Source organism: Apis cerana, linkage group LG3 (genome assembly GCF_029169275.1).
Source record: "Apis cerana isolate GH-2021 linkage group LG3, AcerK_1.0, whole genome shotgun sequence".
NCBI lineage: Eukaryota > Metazoa > Arthropoda > Insecta > Hymenoptera > Apidae > Apis > Apis cerana.
Genome location: NC_083854.1, coordinates 1,776,756 through 1,796,250, shown reverse-complemented (window position 1 = coordinate 1,796,250; position 19,495 = coordinate 1,776,756). Strand labels below are relative to the sequence as shown.

The 19,495-nt window shown below is 27.2% G+C and overlaps 2 protein-coding genes across 12 annotated transcripts in view; one reads left to right on the top strand and one right to left on the bottom strand.

The window, feature by feature from the left end:
• LOC107997013 (stress-activated protein kinase JNK) overlaps positions 1 to 19,495 on the bottom strand; it is a 141,160-nt gene that overhangs the window by 83,398 nt on the left and 38,267 nt on the right. For 4 of the 11 annotated variants that reach the window (XM_062073344.1, XM_062073345.1, XM_062073350.1 and 1 more), the window contains one exon: positions 13,625 to 13,722. The exons of 5 other annotated variants lie outside the window; for them this stretch is intronic. The gene's annotated coding sequence lies outside the window, so the exon portion shown is untranslated. Of the gene's footprint in view, positions 1 to 1,422; positions 1,532 to 13,624; positions 13,723 to 19,495 lie in introns of those variants that run through there. 2 more of the 11 variants (XM_062073348.1, XM_062073349.1) reach the window with 1 other exon arrangement.
• On the top strand, positions 1,414 to 2,349 carry LOC107992513 (uncharacterized). The gene is made up of 2 exons (XM_028664170.2): positions 1,414 to 1,553; positions 1,747 to 2,349. The coding sequence occupies exons 1-2, from the start codon at positions 1,539 to 1,541 to the stop codon at positions 2,023 to 2,025; spliced, it is 294 nt and encodes a 97-aa protein (XP_028519971.1). The 5' UTR covers positions 1,414 to 1,538; the 3' UTR covers positions 2,026 to 2,349.

The following is a 19,495-nucleotide window of genomic DNA, read 5'->3' as shown; positions in this document are numbered from 1 at the left end:
ACTGTTATAATTCATATGCAATATAATATATATATACATATGTATTAGTTTTTTGAATAAACATAATGACTTAGAATATTTCATTTGCTTCTTAGGTTAATTCTATAAATGGAATTATAAGAAGAAAAAGTTTTAATTGAACATAATTTTTAACCTAAAACTTAGAAATTAATAATCGTCAAATAAATCATACATTATAATGACAAATGAATAAGATATAATAAAATGATAAACAAATATGAAAAAGGATTAAAAAATGATTAATGAATTTATGATTTCTAAATCATATGGCGTAATTTATTTATCATTTCATGAAATTAATTATTTTTAATTTGATCATGAAAATAAGTGATTGCATTATTTTTATTATTACTGTTTTTTATTAATAATTATAAATGCTACATTTATTGTCCAATTTATTGTAACGTTATTTCAAGAATAAATTTTTCAATTATTTTTTCAAATATTTTTTTTATTTCAATTTGCTTTACTTAATTGAATAAAAAACATAACACGAATTGAAATGCATTTATTAAATGATAATTAACGTCACTTGAAATTATTATCTTTCGATTTGTTATTTGAAATAAATTCGTCATTTAGAAATAACACGTTAAAATAATCCTATTAAGGATGTAATATTTATTATTAAAAAACAATATAAGTATTTGAGTACTCCATTTGCATCAAAACCAAACAAATTATTTTACATTTTACATTATTTTACATAATCATTCAATTGTAAATTTATTTCTCATATAAAATATTTTATAAAACATTTATATTATCTATGAATATTGATAAGTAATAAATTTCGATTAAAATTATGTTCTTTAATTTAATTAAGATAAAAAAATTTGAAATAAGACGAATATTTGAGAAAAATTATAAATTCGTTCCTGGAATAATTTTCAGAATATTAAACAATAAATATAACAACAATCATAAAGTAACCATAACATAAATCAAAAATAATAACAATAGCACAGCATTTGATCCTGTATATTTAAAAAACCATTTACTTTCATAGAAATCAAATAACAAAAAATTTATTTCGTGAAATGTCGAATACATTAATAAAAAGTAATTATAAAATAATTCGATTTGAAAATTCCCTTAAAGCATCCAATAAAGAGATCCAATCAAGACTCGTATATATCGTATATAATCCCATTCAATTCAATGAAGCGGCTCTTAACGACTCGTTCAAGAATTACAAAAATCTAATCTATCAAACATCGAACGATTCTTACGGCTCGCTTTTTGGACAACGGCCAAGGACGTGTTGCTTAATCCACCGTCAACTACGAGGCCCGGCGAGGTTGCTCGTTCCCGATGCAGCCCCCCCGTGACCGACAACGCCGAGAGGTTAATAATTATGCGCGGTTACGCGAGGCAGTTATCAAAAATCGATGCACGTACCCGCCAACGTAGCGATCGAATAGGTATAAAAGGGGGGCGCAGCCGTGTTTCGAGCATCAATCGATTTTCAACCAGCTCTCAAGCTTGAGTAACAACTCCTCAATCTACCTACAACAATGAAGTGCATCGCAGTGAGTAAACACGTTCAAACTCATTAATCTCATTCCTCGAGCAATATTTCTATGCACAACGAATCTTCTTCCGCTAAAAAATCTCGAATATTCTAACGATCATCTTATCAAAATTATCAAACGTCCCCGGGAGCAGATTGAACAAACGACAAAATCGACAAATTTCGATCGATCTCATATTTGTACATTGCAGGCCGTCGTTTTGCTCGCCCTGGTTGCCATGGCTTTCGCCAAACCATTGGAAACGGAGTCGATCGAGCCCGCTAAGGCCGAATCGGTGGAAGCGGAAGTTGAGGCCGCGCCTCGCGACAAGCGAGGACTGCTGGTGGGCGCGGCATACACAGCCCCAGTCGCCTACAGCGCTTACACGGCGCCGATCGCGTACACGTCTGCCTACAGTTACCCTTACGCCGCGTACACCGGCTATCCTTACTACGCCTCTGCCTACTCAGCGCCATACTACGTTCTCTAGAACATCGAGGGGCCTGCATTTCGGACGATAATAACATTCGACGACTGCACCGCGATCTACGACGGCTCTCTGTCTCGGAGAGCTTTCCATCGTTTCGATCGGGATGCACGAATATAATTATCGCGGAGAGATGCTTGCGAATGGCTCCTGATCGAGATTGGCATACAGATGTGAGAAACTGAGAGAAATCGACGAGAGCATTCGCCGGCATTTCTCCGCGCTTCTTAACAATTAATAATCAATGAACATATATATATATATATAGATGTAAATTTTCTGCACATAATGTAGATGTAAGATTAATAAATTTCATTGCAAAGTAAATTATTTGTTCGTTGTGTTATATTTAGATTCGTGTTATGGTGTAATTAAGGAAGTGGATACTCCCTTTTGTATGTAGGATGTGTACGTTTCGTGATACCGATAATGGTTGCCGCTTAGGAAGGAAATTAGATGATACGTGAATGATACGTAATTAAGTTCGATAAGGTGTTTTTTTGGCACGAATTATAAAAAGAAAATTCTTGCCTTCACTTAAATAAAAAAAATGAAAAATGAACAATAAAAAAAAGAAACTTCTTTGTTTCTAAAGTTGCATGTTTATTTTTACAATTAATCCGTTTCTCTCTCTCGAAATCCTGTATTATATTACTATCTAGACTTTGCACTTAGTGATGTTCACTTGTTTCTGAAATTAAGTAACACTTGGAAATTTTCCAATAATTTTAGTAATGAAATTGTAAAGTCTGTTGCGAAGAAACGGTTTCGAAGAATAGATGCTGACTTTTTCATGAATGAATTAAAAAAAAACTAGTTGAAATATATAATATAATTCATATATCTTTGTTTTTTATTTAAGTGAAGACAAAACTCATATCTCCTCCATTGTGTAAATGAATGAATAATAGAAATTAAAAAGGGATTCAGCTCTTATAAATAATATTTAACAATACGTAAAGAGAAGTTTTTATTATGATGCTTCATAAATGCAAAATTATTTAGAATAATAATTTTTTATTATTTTTCTTCAATTTATATACAAAAATATATAACATTTATTTTATGAATGTGTTGCAATATATATCGATTAAAATTATTGTTTCACCATTTTATTTATGAAATCCATTTTCTACTAATCCAGAGCAAAATATGATGTTAAATTGTAGATTTAAACTAATTTCAGAAAGAATGGATTTAACTGTAATAAGAGAAGAAATTTCGTATTTACATATATTTAATTTATTAATGCTATTTTATAAATTGTTTCATTGAATAATAAAAAAAATTTCATCAGTGCATTTATTCATTAATATTTATTTATATTATACATTATATAGGATTATTTTATTTGTATATACAATAAATATCTATTTTAAATTATATACGATAATTTAAATAAAAATTTAAAAAGTAAATAAGAAATTCGAAAAAATACTGCAGACAAAAATTACAAGTTACCGACATTTATTCGATTTTACAATGATTTTAAAAAATCTTGGAAAGCTTTATTAAATTTATTTAATAAAAATTAATACATCAAAATATTTACAAAACACTATTTTTCATCATAATCGTACGAAAAATCATAGGTACGAATCGCAAATCAATTACAATCGTTCAAAAACAGCATTAATCTATTTGACAAGTAATTTAAAAAATATTTATCTGATCTCAATTTTTGCAAATTTATCTTATCTTATTAAAATTCGAATAAATAAATGATAAATCAATTCTTATTCACTTTCTTGAAAACTCAATATCTTCTTCTAATATTATTAACATTTCAAAAAGTTGAAACACGATCGATAAAGATAATTGCATTATAACTTAAAACTAAAACTGTTATCTCGTTGAATCAGTTGAAATAATTACGGGAAAACTTTTAATTGTCAATGTTCACTCTCGCATTAAATTGCAATTCAACATTATTTTTGAAGTTTGAACACACACTGGCAAGTAAATACGAACAAGAAACAGAGCAGGAAGACATTCGAGAAATTCTGAATAATTGAGAAGGATTTATAAAAAAGCGTAAACTTATATTTTTACCATATTTAATTAAAAATACGATATAAATTCTTTTTTCTTCTGCATTAATAATATTGTTATAAAATAACAAAAGATTAATTCTATCAATTTTTCGTTATAATATAAATAAGATATTTTTCATAAATATAGAGAATAACTTTCACTCTCAAAATAGTATTCACTAAATCGAATTCACTATCGACAGCAATTCGAGCGAAAATTTTACTCTCAAATCGATTCACGTTATTTATAAATTCGATTATTCAAACCGTGCAACACTTAAATTTTAAAAGCTTCGACATTTTCGAGTCGAAATTTCTACGATTCATCCATCTACCATCATTTGAAGAATTTCAATTTGCTAATTAAAAACGGCGTTGTGTCCAGAAATCAAAGCGGAAATCAGCTTTCACCGAAAAAAAAACACTTTTGGGCAAACTATATCGAGAAAGTTGACATCATCGTGATATTTCACTATGTTACATTTCAGAACTGTCGATTTTCCAAAACGGTCGACTGGTCAGAATTAGAAGCGACGTTACTCGCGAACTATGTCACGTGCACACTTTGGACACTGACAACTTCTGTACTTATAGAAATGGCAACATGGTATATGTATCCTATCCCATTTCCAAAGCAGTTATATTTGATGCGTCGTTTCTGGAAAATCACTGACATTGAATCGTATACTCAGAAAAGTGATTTGAAAATGGTATTCTCGAGGGATAGCAAGTCGATAATATACGTATATATGTTAATATATTTGCGACACATCTTTGGAAAATTGATTTTAGAAATAAATTTTTAGAAACAAATACAAAAATATTGGCTGAAGTTTATTTATTAAGTTAGCAATTTCAAGTTTACGAATAGACTGGGTTACGATGATATAACAGAAACATCTTACTGCATTTCTGTCTCGTTTGTGCTCGAACGCAAACTGGTTAGAGCTTAATAAATATCTTATCGATATTCTTTTATATCAACTTTTGTGTTTATTTTTCTAAAGAATACGTTCCAAGAATGTATTAATATTTTGTATAACATATATAGATGATTAACTTTTGCCAATATGTTGCTTCTAATAATTTTTATTTATTTTTTACGTATAGACTTTAATGTTGGAACAATTATATCGAAAATCTATCTTTTTCGTACAAATTTCATAAAAATTAAAAATTTATAAAAAGATATAAAGAAATTTGAAATATTTTAAATAAAAATTTAAATTCAAGAAACTTTTATTAAATAATTACAAGAGTAATCACTTATAATAAATATTAACATTTAATTCGAATATTGATGACTTTGGACAAAGAAAAGTCAATAGAGAGAATATTTATTTAACAAAAAAGAAGATGGATTATTTTAACAAATTTCATTTAATATTTTATCGTCGTTTCTTGTTTTAATATAGATATATTTTATTATTTTGGAAGATAATGAGTAAATTTAAATATGTGATTTTTGTATTTTGTATTTGTATTTTGAAATCTGATCATGCTGATCATGCATCAGTTGACGGATATAGGATAAACAACGAATAAAATTGATTTCTTTCATCTATATTAGTTCAAACATGCATGGTGAAAAATATGGTCACGTTATTGAAATTTATTTCATCGATATCAAATATACGAGAGTTCTGCGACGACAGAAACAGTAAATTTCTTTTTCTCGTCCATTGAACCGAATAAAATTCCATGAGAAATAAGTCGGGCCATTTTTCATTTCTTTTTTTTTAATGGAACGATTTTTAAAAATCAAGAACGATCGAATATAACCAACTAATGGAGTAACTAATGACAACGTTCTAAGAATTTCTAAGAAATCGTACGTGAGAAACATCGGAATGTTTTCTCTCTATCGATCAATCCTCTTTTTTTCAAGTGTGATCGATGCGATCGATTTGACGAAATAAATAATTAATGAAAAGCGAAGAATATCAAACGATTTGATTTTAATGAAAATTAATAGTGTAATATAATTAAATATATTTATAATAAAGTGTAAAATAAATAAATGTAAGCTTAGGAAAAATATTTGATATGTATCAAAATTTATTTTAAAGAGAATGATTTTTTAAAATTGGTAATGTATTTTTGGAAATATCTTAAAAATTGAAAAGAGAAACTAGATTTGAAAAAATAGTTCAAAAGTGAAATCATGTATATTTTAATATATTATTTCTAATAACACGTTTTTGATAAAGATAAAATATTATGAGATTTACATAGGATAAGAGAACATTATTTCATGCTATATTTTATTTTTTACATATTTATTTTGAATATTTTTATATAAAAAGAAAAACTTTAGCACTAATTATGTAAATTGTAAATGAATGTTATTAAAAATATTATTAGAAAATTATAAACTTTAAGTCTATATATATGGTTTCAATTAATTGCAAATTAAATTTGCAATAACTTTTATTTTTCATCAAAACTTGAAATTCTCCTATTTTAGTTTCCAACTTTCCTCGTAGGAACAGATATTTTTTGCGACAATTATATTGGACGTAATATAATTATATTGGGCATAAAAATTAAAAAAGATATCTGGCAAGATTTCTTATGATCGCAAAAAGACAAAATAATTGCTGATCCTCTCCTAGGCGTGGAAAGGTGCAATTAATTTCCTTCGAGCGATGATGCCGAGCAAGGCGAAGTTCAAACGGTATAACGAAGGGTCCAAGTCGGGTTGTGCTGGTGCAAGTCTGCAAACAAAAGCCGGTAGTTAACGTAATTGTCCCCAGGGATCTTTCGGCCGAGGCAGGCCAAGCTCTGACCGATCTTTGATGCCAAGTAATTAATCGAATGAGTACGACCGATGGAATCCAATCCAACATCGACTCGTGTTTCCCCCTCTCATCATTTACTCCCTTTCGTTTTCCCCTAGGCATGCCAACATCGCCCCTTTTCACTCCGTCTCGAAAATCCATTCGTTTCATCCCGAATCCAGTTAATAATTCGATTCAGTTTTCAGTCACGATACGAAAATTATGAAATATATACGAATATGTTATTATTTGACGTGTAATTTTCAGAAATTAAATAAAATTACGTACGAGTGTAAATTGAGTTGAGTGGATTTTTAGGTTAGATTTTTCCGAAAGCGCGCCAAATTCGAATTATCATTAAGAAGGTATTCTAGTTTAGTTTAATTTTTTTAATCTTAGACGCGAGATTAAAGAACGGAAAAAAGAAAAATTTTCTTTTTTTAAGCAAATGAAGAGCACATGGAATTTCAATACATGTATTTTAATCCATTAAGCAATAATAATATAACGTTATCGAAACATTATTAAATATTAAATTATAAAAATTTGAAAGAAATTTTATAAAGAAATATTTTAAATATTTTTTCAATCCGATAGAAGAGATTGTTATGAAAAAGACATGATTCATATTACAACGAGTTTTTACTTAAAATAAACAAATATTCCATAATATAAGGAACGTAAATATAAAAACATATATCATTTTCATGTAACCACAAAATATTAAAATCAGAGAAAAACAAAATTTTAACTAATTAAAATCAAATGTAAAGTCACTTTAACAAATTCAAGAGAATCCGCACCAATTTCCAAAAAACCATCAGAATTCCATCAAAAGCCGCGGAACTCGTTCAAAATACGTTCAGTTAGCAATCAGATATCGTTCAATCGGCAATTAGCCGTCGCAGAAATCAGAAATCAATCGGATCGCAATTAGTCGCCACAGAGGTGAGAGAAATCTAAAGTCAGTTGGATATCGGTTAGAAAACTGAATTCGATCAATCGTCGATCAATCGTAAAAACAGTTGGAGTCAATCGCGATTAAACTCGCTGGAGGGTCGCGATATATAAACATTATTACCGTGGGTGGTCCTTCGAGCGAAGGCATTCGGTATCGAAGCGTCCTCTATGCAGACTTTCGCTCAAACTGATCTTCGTTGGAAATTTTACAATCGATATAGCCGTCGAAACGGATCCGAAACGAACGGAATTAAGATGCGCGCGCAAAAATATTCAACCGTTTCCATTAATCGTACCGTGTATTATACGTGTATCGCGCGTGCAACTATTATTCAATCTGCGTACGAGCATCACGCGTTACCGTGTCACTGCGTTACGCGTGTCCCAACCGATAGCCGCTCAATGAATATTCATTGGTCGAAATAGCACTGCGCGTGGCAAATTCATCGCGCAGCGAGACGTATTATTGCGACGCTGCATTATTACTCGCATTAGTTTACACCGTGGCAACGATACGCTCGGATTTACACTCGGTTATATATTCGTTCAAATCCCGTCTAGGGATAACTTGTTGAAGAAGGCATTATTTAATATTTGTATAATGCGTTTGATAATTTTTTTTTTTTCAGAAAAAATTCTACGTGAATTAAATATGATGAATTATATTACGCGACAGTCTTCGTTGAATCAATCGTTGGACGATTTCATGACACGCATTATTTCAGTCGAAACTTTTTCGAAAATTTCGTTATATAATCGTAAAGCTACGTATATTGGCGACAATATGATAAAACGGTTTACGTTTTTCGAGATATATACATGTATAATATGGTATTTTTTAAAAATATAAAAAAAGATAAATTATAATTACTTTTAATATTGATTTTTCTATATAGAAAATGGAAAAAGAATTTAGAATTTTCCACATAAAAAGATCAAATTTGTAGAAAAAATTTTAATTGAAATTTATTATATTTCTAAATTTCCAAATAATAAATAGTATTGTTATTCTTAATTTTTCATAAACATACAACTTGATATTTTTAGCATTTATTTTATCAATTTCTGATTAATGGTTCCTTAACAATTTTTATGACAAAGAAATAAATATAATACACTCGCACGTCACAAAACACATTTTGTTTTGAAAAATTGCGATATCAATTTATACGGAAAATTAAGTTTCATCGATTACGTTACTTCGTATACCTCTCTCAGATTATTAAAACATCAATCAACAATCCAATAAGGGGGATCATCGAACCATTTGCATACTTAACTATCATTCCATCAATTTTCTTTGGGGATTACATCGTGAATTGCAAATTTTTTTTTTTCCTAATAATTGCGTTTCCAACGTTGCCATATTGTTTTCTCGGATAAAAACGCGGCAAGGGGCACGATTATTCGTGCAGAAAATGTTTCGAGGGCTCGATGAAAAGAGATTTCAACCGGAGACTTTGTAAAAACGCGTAACACAGGAGACCCATCTCCATTAATCAGAGAACGAGAGCTGTGCGCCACGCAAATACGCCAGCCAACCCTATTCATTCGTAAGTGAAGGCTAATTATCGCATTTGCGCATAGAAAGCAAATACGTCTCTCATAATGGTAATCTCTCTTATATACCTCTTATATACAAATATATATATATATATATATATGCGTGTAAATGCGAAATTACGGAATAGCGCAATTCCTTCAGCTAACTTTCCAATACATGATATTTATCAAGATGTCGTTATTAAACCACTAATGACTTTTGCAACAATCTACTCTTCGAAATATTCGAGGGAAAAGTTTTCTCTTTACCTTTTAAGTTTTAATCTTATCGAGCAACTTTTCAACTTTGATCGTCCATCTTAATTTTACAGTTATTTGCAAAATTATTATTACGTCATTTTATTGATTTTATGTGTAGTAGTACGCACAATTGTTGCGTAAACAGTAATATGTCGAGCAGGCAGATGATTCTTGTGAAAAAAATAGAAAAGGAATACGATCTTTTTTTCCGAGTTTAAATATCTGCTACATATGCAATTAAAATAATATCTTTCCGTGCAAAGTGCAATTTTTTTTTGCTCGTGAATAATGAAATTCAATATGTAAATTGAATCTAATTAATCGGCGCGTTCGAAAAATCGATAAAACACGAGTAAGAGAGTGAGGATTTTCTTCGTTATTGTAACAGTATTATTAATAATAAAATGTTGTTTCGAACTCGATTGCATTTAAGAATCCAAGAATATCGCGTAAATATTATTAGTGTAAATGGAATTTATATTATAGATTACAGAGAATTGTATCTTAGTAATTGCGTGGATATTTAAATTATTTGAAAAGTCGGAAAAATTTTATTACACGTTTCTTTCTTATTTTTTCACAATCACCTGCATTCGTGGAAATCTTTGGAGCAATTAATATAAATAAATAAATCGATTGTTGTATTCAAAATTGTTTCGTTTCTAAAAAGGAAAGTTGATAATAAAATTTCAAAAAAATAATTTATACATTATGTCCTTTTTGTTAAAGTATCTTTTCTGAGGTGAACTTCAATATTCTCCTCTTACGAGACATTTCTTACCTGACAAAGAATGAACGATCTATATAAAAGGATTTTTAATTTTGTTTCACGACGAACTAACTTAGATAATCATTCCATTAAGGCCAATCGAAGGCCAATGGAGGGATCGTAGCAATCGAATCATCTGAAAGTCATTTCATATCATAATCGTACATAAAATATAAATTTAAATTTAAATTTAACAATTTAACAATTTTATCCTACATCATCATTCTTGATAAAATAAAACTAAATTTTAATTGAAATTATAAGTCGTCGTGTCATAGAAAGAAACATGAATTGACAATAGAACCTATTCTTTATTTTAACAAGAGGACTAATGCAACTACTTTATTTAATCACCTATCTTATTATTTCATTGATATAACGAAAAATTGATGGATCGACGGATCGATTCTGTCTCGTATCTTTGGATCACATTGTTATCTTGTTACGACTTGTAATTACGTACAATTATACTCAATTATAGTTCAAAATGGAAATTCTCTTTATTTGCACACTTCTGTATTCTATAAACGATCGGTATTACATGTACTATGTTTGTACACTCCTCGATTGCTCGTCACAATTCAAACTTTCATGGTCAGACAACTGCACGATAAACGCAAGTTTAAGTCAAAATAGTTAATTTCTAATAATATCGAACATCGTAATTCATCGTAATAATATTTTTACATACGATGAATTACACAACCACAATGACGCAACACAAGTGGTTTATACATATATCGATATTATAACATAAGGATACATATAGTGAATAAGAACGTCTTGAGGAGTATTTGTTCACACATGCAAATAAACATGCAATAGAATGGTGAAATGCTTTTTGTTCGAAGTAAATTCAATTGTATCGTTTCTCTTATGCAAAAGATTGCACAATATACGTGTCAATTATAAACTCAATTGATTTCTTTCGGAAAAAGATTCGAAGAAAGTGGATTTTATTTTATTTTATTTTATTTTATTTTATTTTATTTTATTTTATTTTATTTTATTTTATTTTATTTTATTTATTTTTATTACAGATAGAAATATAGGTGAATATATCAATATAAATATAAATAAATAATGCTGTATCCATAATATTATACGTAAATTGCAAAAACTGGAAAATTTTTCATTATATGTCCTATTTTCAAATAATAAATATTTATCAAAATCATTCTTGCTTATGAATTTTCATTAAAAATTAAATGCATAATTTAATTTGGTCCTTTGTGGATGATTATTAATATCCATTATAATACGTATATTTGTAATTATATACTGCTAGACAATGAGATAATTTTAATAATTATATATTTTTCCTGATTCCACAAATAATAGAATGTTAATATTGTTAACGATCAATGGTAAATATCTGCAATAAGCGAGTTAAAAATAGAATTTATGGAACTTCAAATCAGCATTGAAAAATTGCAATTTCCAATCAGTTAGAACGAGAAACATGTAACCGGCCAGAAAAATCTTTACGATCAAATTTTATTGTATAAATAATAAAACATAGAATAAATGGTATATCTATTAAACAAACTAATAATAATAATAATAGATATTAACTTTTTTAAAAAAAAATGCGATTCATCGAATTATGCGAATCGTTTTTGTAACATATTCGAATTTTTCTGTAATTCTTTTAATTTTTTTTAAACAATCTATCTTTAATACATAATTTACTCACTTTTTATTGCACTCTGTTCTTTATTTCTATTTTATTATCGCCTGTTAATGATTTCCATTGTTCTTTGTATCAAAGAGTTGATATATAATAATAATAATTGCTTATAAAATAATAATAACTTTTATCACTTCTGTTTAAGATGTCAAAACAAATGTCTATTTCGATTCACCAACACTTTTTTATATTAATTGTCATCGATTATATACGACAGTTTATACGCATAAAGAAAGAAAATATCCTTTCCAATATACGAACGACAACATGAAAACAAATATTAAATATTAAGTATGTAATTTCGATTGCGGCAAATATATTCAATAATAAATACTTTGTTGTTTTTAGCGTTATATTTCAAATGTAATATGCAGGAAAAAGTATAACGGAACATTTGTCATATGAAGCAAGGATATGTTTTATTTCAAATAAGAGATAGCAAATATATCATTTTTATTTTTAAAAATAAACATATGTGAAAAGTAATTTTACTTTTGTATCTTGATAAAATAAATTATTTTTAAATAATTATTTTTTATTTCAAATATCAATTGTCTCAGATAAAATAAATATATAATTTAATATATACATTATTATACGTATAATATAATATACATTATAAAATATTGAATTAATTAGATAATTAAAAATATGAGAATATTTATTATTACTGTCAAGAATACAATTCATAAATTTATTTTCCTTTTTATGTATTTATTCTTCAATAATATGTATCCTCAACTTATATGTAAGAGGCATTTTATGAAAATCTGTATTTCAGATACATTTGATGATAGAATTGGAAAAGTATTTGATTATATAAAAAATAAAATGAAAACTTATTTTAAAAAAATAATCTAGAGAAAAATTATTTATAGCAATTAAATAAACTAACACAATTATTTCAAATAAAATAATACATTGACTTGATAATTATTTTTTTTAAGTAAAATAATTTATTTAAATAACGTCCAAGCTACGGAGTATCCTCAAAGTAATGTCAAATTAAATTTTATTAAAATTTATTTGAATAAATTTATTCATAATTTATTCCTTATGCCACTCAATAATATTTGTATCTATGATAAATAAAATTATGGTATACAAACTCAATTGTATTAACAAATTTTTAACATTTCAAAATGTAGAATATCATTTTCTATTTTAATATTTCCAATTTGTATAAACTTTTTGAAATAATAATAATGATTTCTAATTAATTATTAACACTAATCCTATTATCCTATATAACTTTCAACTTTTAAATTCAAAAAAAATCTCAACAGTCCATCGATATCATCTTCTAAAACTAAAATTACACAAAATAGAATTTTCTTTATCACATCATTATTACTTTATCTCTTTAAAGTTTATTTATCTTTTATTTCAATAAATTTTTGATAAACCATATTTGAAACAAAACTCTGCTTGTGAATAATTGAATTATTGGAATTTGATTGAAATTTAACCAAAGAAACTGTATATTCAATTTCTTTTCGAATACGTACGCGATTGCAGAGATTTCGCATCATAGAGACGATGAACAAACATACGATTAATTCATTACCTTCTAAATGTAGAGATAGCATCGAAGATATGTATCGATCATACGGTAGTCGTGCAAGTTCGATATATCGGTAGAAAAAGTCCACTGCGATTACGTACCTGAAACAAAAAGAGCATAAATTCGATCAGAAAGAATAGAAAATGCTCTAAAGACGCGGTTTACAATCATCCGGCAAACAATGTCCAATTCGTTGCATATTTGTTCATTGATTGCAAATGTACTGTGTTAAATACATAATTTATGAAATTATGTTGCTATTTGCTTGTTTGTAGTCAGTGGATTGAATTTAATGTTTCAGCTATAATAATACGAAAAGAATAATTTTGAGAAAAGATTTCTTCAAATTCAATAATTTTTTTAAAAGATTGTTTTCATGCGAAGATGTGAGATATCAATTTTTATTTATACATAATAGTGAAATTTTTAAGAATAATTAAAATTTATCTAAAATAAAGATTAAAGATTAAAGAATATTTTTCGATTTTCATAATTAAAATTGATACGAAAAATAATTATATATTTATTGATAAGTTTTCCTATTTTATTACAATTTTCAAAATATTTTAAGATAAAAATATACACGTATTATCGAAATTGCTATAATATTGAAATCACGATACATTACATTATTTCTGATTTAGTATTTTTTATTTTATTTGTTAATATACGTAAAATGTTAGCGAATAAATAAAAGATAGAATCGTCAGAACGTTAAAATGAGTGGCTATAGATGCTCAAACATGCAGATATCCATGCAAAATCCATCAATGGGTTATATAAGAATGCTAGAAGTGATAGAGTGATGTTTCAGCCTCGTGCAAGGTATTGACTTAACCCTATCCACTCGACTCGATTCCTGCAATCGCAATACGTTTCAACGTTTATAGATTGCTTAAGTGTTCAGATGTCAATCGATACTGCCTGTATTTTATCATTAAAAATCAAAACATTCTTTCGATGGTGTTGACTTTGATGTTTCTTCTGGATATGAACACATAAATAAACAAAGATTTGTTCTTATGCAAATTTAACTAATAAATTATATCATCATCATAATTCTGTTTTATAATATATGAAGCATTGTGAATATTTTTATTAATGAAGTTCAATCAACCTTTGAAGTTTCATTTTCTAAATACAATAGAAATAGAATAAAATATTCAAGTTTTAGTTTATCATGTAGATATGATTCCACACACTCAAATACTCTTTCTCCGTATTTATATGATCCATCTTTTCTAAATTCATTCTACAGTTAGATCACGTGAAAAGGAAAGAGTCGCGAGATCGAATCGAAAATAAAAGACTTTTGTATTTTCAAAACGATGGAAGAAAGCGATTGAACACAACTTGCGAAATCGAAGCAGAGGTGTATCCTAGTAGAACAGCTACTCGCCATAAATCAAACGACCCTCTCCAATTTCGTGGAGTTAGTGCTTCTCGTTCTTCCCTTCGAGTTCAAGTATTTCCCGTTTCTTTCTTCCAGGGATGGCCTTGATCATGGGGGTTTCTATAAGTTGGCAAGCTTGACGATGGATCGATAAAGGTCTGGTCTGCCCGCCCCGTGCCATCCACGACATTACCCGAATTCTATGGATTCCTCCTCGACTCGCTCTCGATTTAATTTACCGATTATGCAGAGATAATCGTGGCGCCATTTGATAAATAATGAAACGAATCGGTAGAGTAAAATAGCAATTTTTGTGTTTTTCGTTTTTACGTATCAACAATATATGGCATTATTGAATTGAAAATGTTTTCCTTCGATTTTATTATATTAATATAGTAATTAGTGAAAAAGTTGGAAAGATGCTGAATCAAAAAGGTAAATAATGTATTGGAGTAACGTGTCAAATTGTGTATACTTTTTCATTTTTACGTATCAACAATATATGGCATTATTGAATTGAAAATATTTTCCTTCGATTTTATTATATTAATACAGTAATAATTAGTGAAGATGTTGAATCAATAAAAAGATAAAAATAAATAATGTATTGGAGCAACGTGATAAATTGTATGGGTTAACTAAATTTAGTTTGACAAATGAAATTCATATTGAATTCATTTCACAGAAACATGTGTATCAATTTGTTCGTAAATTTAACGAGAAATTTAGATATCTTCTCTCCAATTATCTTCTAATTCTTTATTTGTTAAAGATGATTATTTTTAGAAAAACAAATTAATGAATATAATTATAATATAGTAATAAATAATCGATATAGTAATTTAATGTAAATTACATGACGAGATCAGTTATAAAAGAAAATTTACATTCAATTGAAATTCTTGATGACATTTTTAGAAAAGTTACGTATATAATTCGTTTTCGATGGACGAATATATTTTTAGAATACATGTAACAGATATTCAACGCTAACATGATTCGTGATTTTCTATTTGCGAGATCACGTGACAGAAAATTTATTAGTACGGCGACAAATAACGATAATAATTATACGTAAAAACCCAGTAAAATAATTATCGTTTTCTTAATTGACAAACACAATTAGTGAAAAAAAACGATTAAAAGTTTCAAATAAAAATATTTTTGCAAAGTCACATTTATTAAAACTAAATCTCGCATGAGTGGAAGTTAAAAATCAAATATTTGCTTTATCGAAATGATTACGTTTTATTTCCCATTACCTCTGAACGAATTTTAAATTAAATTCCATTGATTTTCTTTTCACGAAAATAATTGACGATAAACATTTATCGATAAACGTTATTTTTAACTATAAATGATTACTTTCGTATTATTTACAAAAGATTCTTCATTTTATGCAAGATATTAACTGTTTCCAAACTTTTGAATAAAATGATGTATTATTAACGCAAACGTCGGGTTTGAAGATCGTCCACAAGTGTAACAAAATAGTAAATGCGATTATTAGATTTCCTGAGAAAATACGTAATAATTTAGATTTTGAACGATATATACAGCGCGTAGTAAAGAAATTCTATTTTCTGTGTTATTTTGCTGCCAAACGTTGCATAGCGAAACGTTTTGTGCAAAAGAATTTATAATATCCCTCAACTCAAAATATTTCTTATGTATTATTGTGTATTATTATAAATTATGATATATATTAGCACGTCATAATCTATTCGCAGAAAACATCTAGGCAAAATAAACGTCATGTTTTGCATGATTAAATAAACTTTTCCACGATCCTGTCTGCAATTCGAACAGCCAAAAAAAAGACTGACAAAAAATAATATAATTAACACGACAAGAAATAATTTTATCATTATATTTTTGTCTCTTTAATTTAATTTTATTTAAAATCTTATAATATTTTATTTTTAAAAAAAAATGAAACGATTTATTTATAATTAGTTGTTTTATTTCGTTTAACGTTAAAATTTATGTAAGCGAAAAGTATTTTAAATGAATAATTAAAATTTAGATGTTCCTAAAAAACATTTCCCAAAAAGGAAATAAAAACTTATTAAAAAATATTTGCTTTATTAAATTTCTTAAGAAGAGAGATATTATGAATATTATGATATTTATAATTTTGAGGAAGGAACGTTTTTCCTGAATATTTGAATTAATTATCTCTTAAAATATTCTTGCAAAGAATGTTTCAAGTTGAATTTACTTTATCCCTGATAAGTGAAATCTGATACAATATTAAAATAATAAAAACAAACTTATTTAATTAATTTACATATTTATTTTAAAATATCATATCATATATCATATCATATAATCAATAAATTACAATACAAAATTTAAAAAATATTATTATTAATATAATCAAAATAAAATTAAAAACGTGTTTGAAAATAATAAAAAAAATTAAAACTTCAAAGTCCTTTTGATGCTTCTAAAATTAATTTTACTCTTCTTTGTGCAAATCTGGAATATTAAAGGCAAGTTTCCTTTACTATTAAAAATATAATCGAACAATAAAATACAATGTTTTTCTAATTAATATTTTTTTATAATTTATAAAAACAATTTAATTAATTCTCATTTTTTATCAATGCATAATAATCAGTAATGCGTAATTATGATAATGATCAAATTCTACGAATAGCTTCTTTATTTCCTTCAAATTGTGGAAATCAATTCTAAGAAAATGTCCAATGCAAGGTCGAAATATTTACTTTGCTAATCTAAATTAATCCAAGTCGAAACTATACGTATACATTATAGATAAAAATATCATATATACAATTAGTACAGCATACTTTACCTCAATGCGATTATTGTGTGAAATTGATAACAATTGCGATAACGCAACACACGCATGTATTTCAGTAAAAATTTCTAGATGCGAACAGTGATGTGTAAATCAATATTTGCGTTATTGCCATTCGATTTTTTACCACGTGTAACATTTTGTATCAGCTTGTATTTTACAAAATTTAAATTTAAAATTAAAATTTAAAAAATTCTGGTACAAAGAAATTTATTAAATTTAAAGATTCGTTTTTCTTCTCTCCTCCAAAAATTTTCTTTCACGCAAATAAAAAAAAAATAATCTAAGAAAATAAATCGAGGTAATAATTTAATCAGCGTTCGATTTCGATGATTTTTGAATATACCGAATATAGAAATAAACATTTTGAATAATTTTTTTCTTATATTATCAATCTTCTGAGATATTCGTAAAAGAAAAAAAAAATAGCTAAAAACGAACTAAGATATAACGATTTTTCGTAAAGTCAACCATAAAGTAACGATTTCAATAAATCTATGAGAAAAATCTTAAACTTGCGAACAATCACGTCTCTAAACACAATGTGTCGCATTTGACGTATTATGGATCGTATTATGCTACTGAATTTACACTGTACTCTACATAAGTACTGCTCTGCTACATTACCAGTTTATATTATATATATATTATATATATATATAATACTTATGTGTCTGTCACTTATCAACTGTTTGCATAAACACATCGCGGCGGTCAGAACCTAAAATGTATATAATAACGGATGAGCTAATATCACCATACTTAGTGTCTATCAATAGCGGGCAAAAATAAAAGATAAAGATAAAGCAATCCTTGGACGACTGAAATTACAATGGCCGAAGTTACAACAATAGATAACTAATTGTAAGTATGATGCTGTTAATGCTATCGTTATAATTTCGATCGGCTAAGCGTTTTATAATTCATTTTCTTTGAATCGTTAAGAGCATCGGTTTAAGGATCATAAGAAAGGTATTGTAAAGTGGAAGAAAGTGCAAATGATATTTATTAGGTCATTCTAACATCGGTTTATTGAAAACGTAATTTTATTAAAAAAGAAATGGATAAAAGGATAACAATTTTCTTCTCGAAAGATATTTTATTTTTTTAATTCCTCAAATATTCCTATGAATATTAATTTATCTTTGCAACAATTTTGCAAAGAGTAATCGAATGTAACATATTTTACTATTATGCTTTATATTTCTGTATATAATAAGTAGCATTATTTTAGTGAGAAAGAATTTTCTTGCGATTTATTTTTTTACAAATTGTTTGTTTATCAATCTATTTAATTAATAAATGTAGTGCAAGAAATAGAATTCTATACTACTCGAAATATTGAAAAATAATTTTATTATTGTTTGATTTATAATATGTATTCTTGTATTTTAATTTCTGTGAGAGCTATTCTACAGAATTTTTATCTAATGTAATTATTAATTGTTATAAAGAATGATATCCATATCATTATTTATTCCATGATGTTTACAAGAAGCTCAAATGTTTTTTAAGAGGACAATAATAACAAAAGATATATTAAAATGAGATTCAAGCTGCTTACATTTCATTAATTATCTATAAAATTTTTCGATGGAAAAATTTCTCTATGTAATTTAATGCGAATAAAATATATAAAAATATATTTCATCGA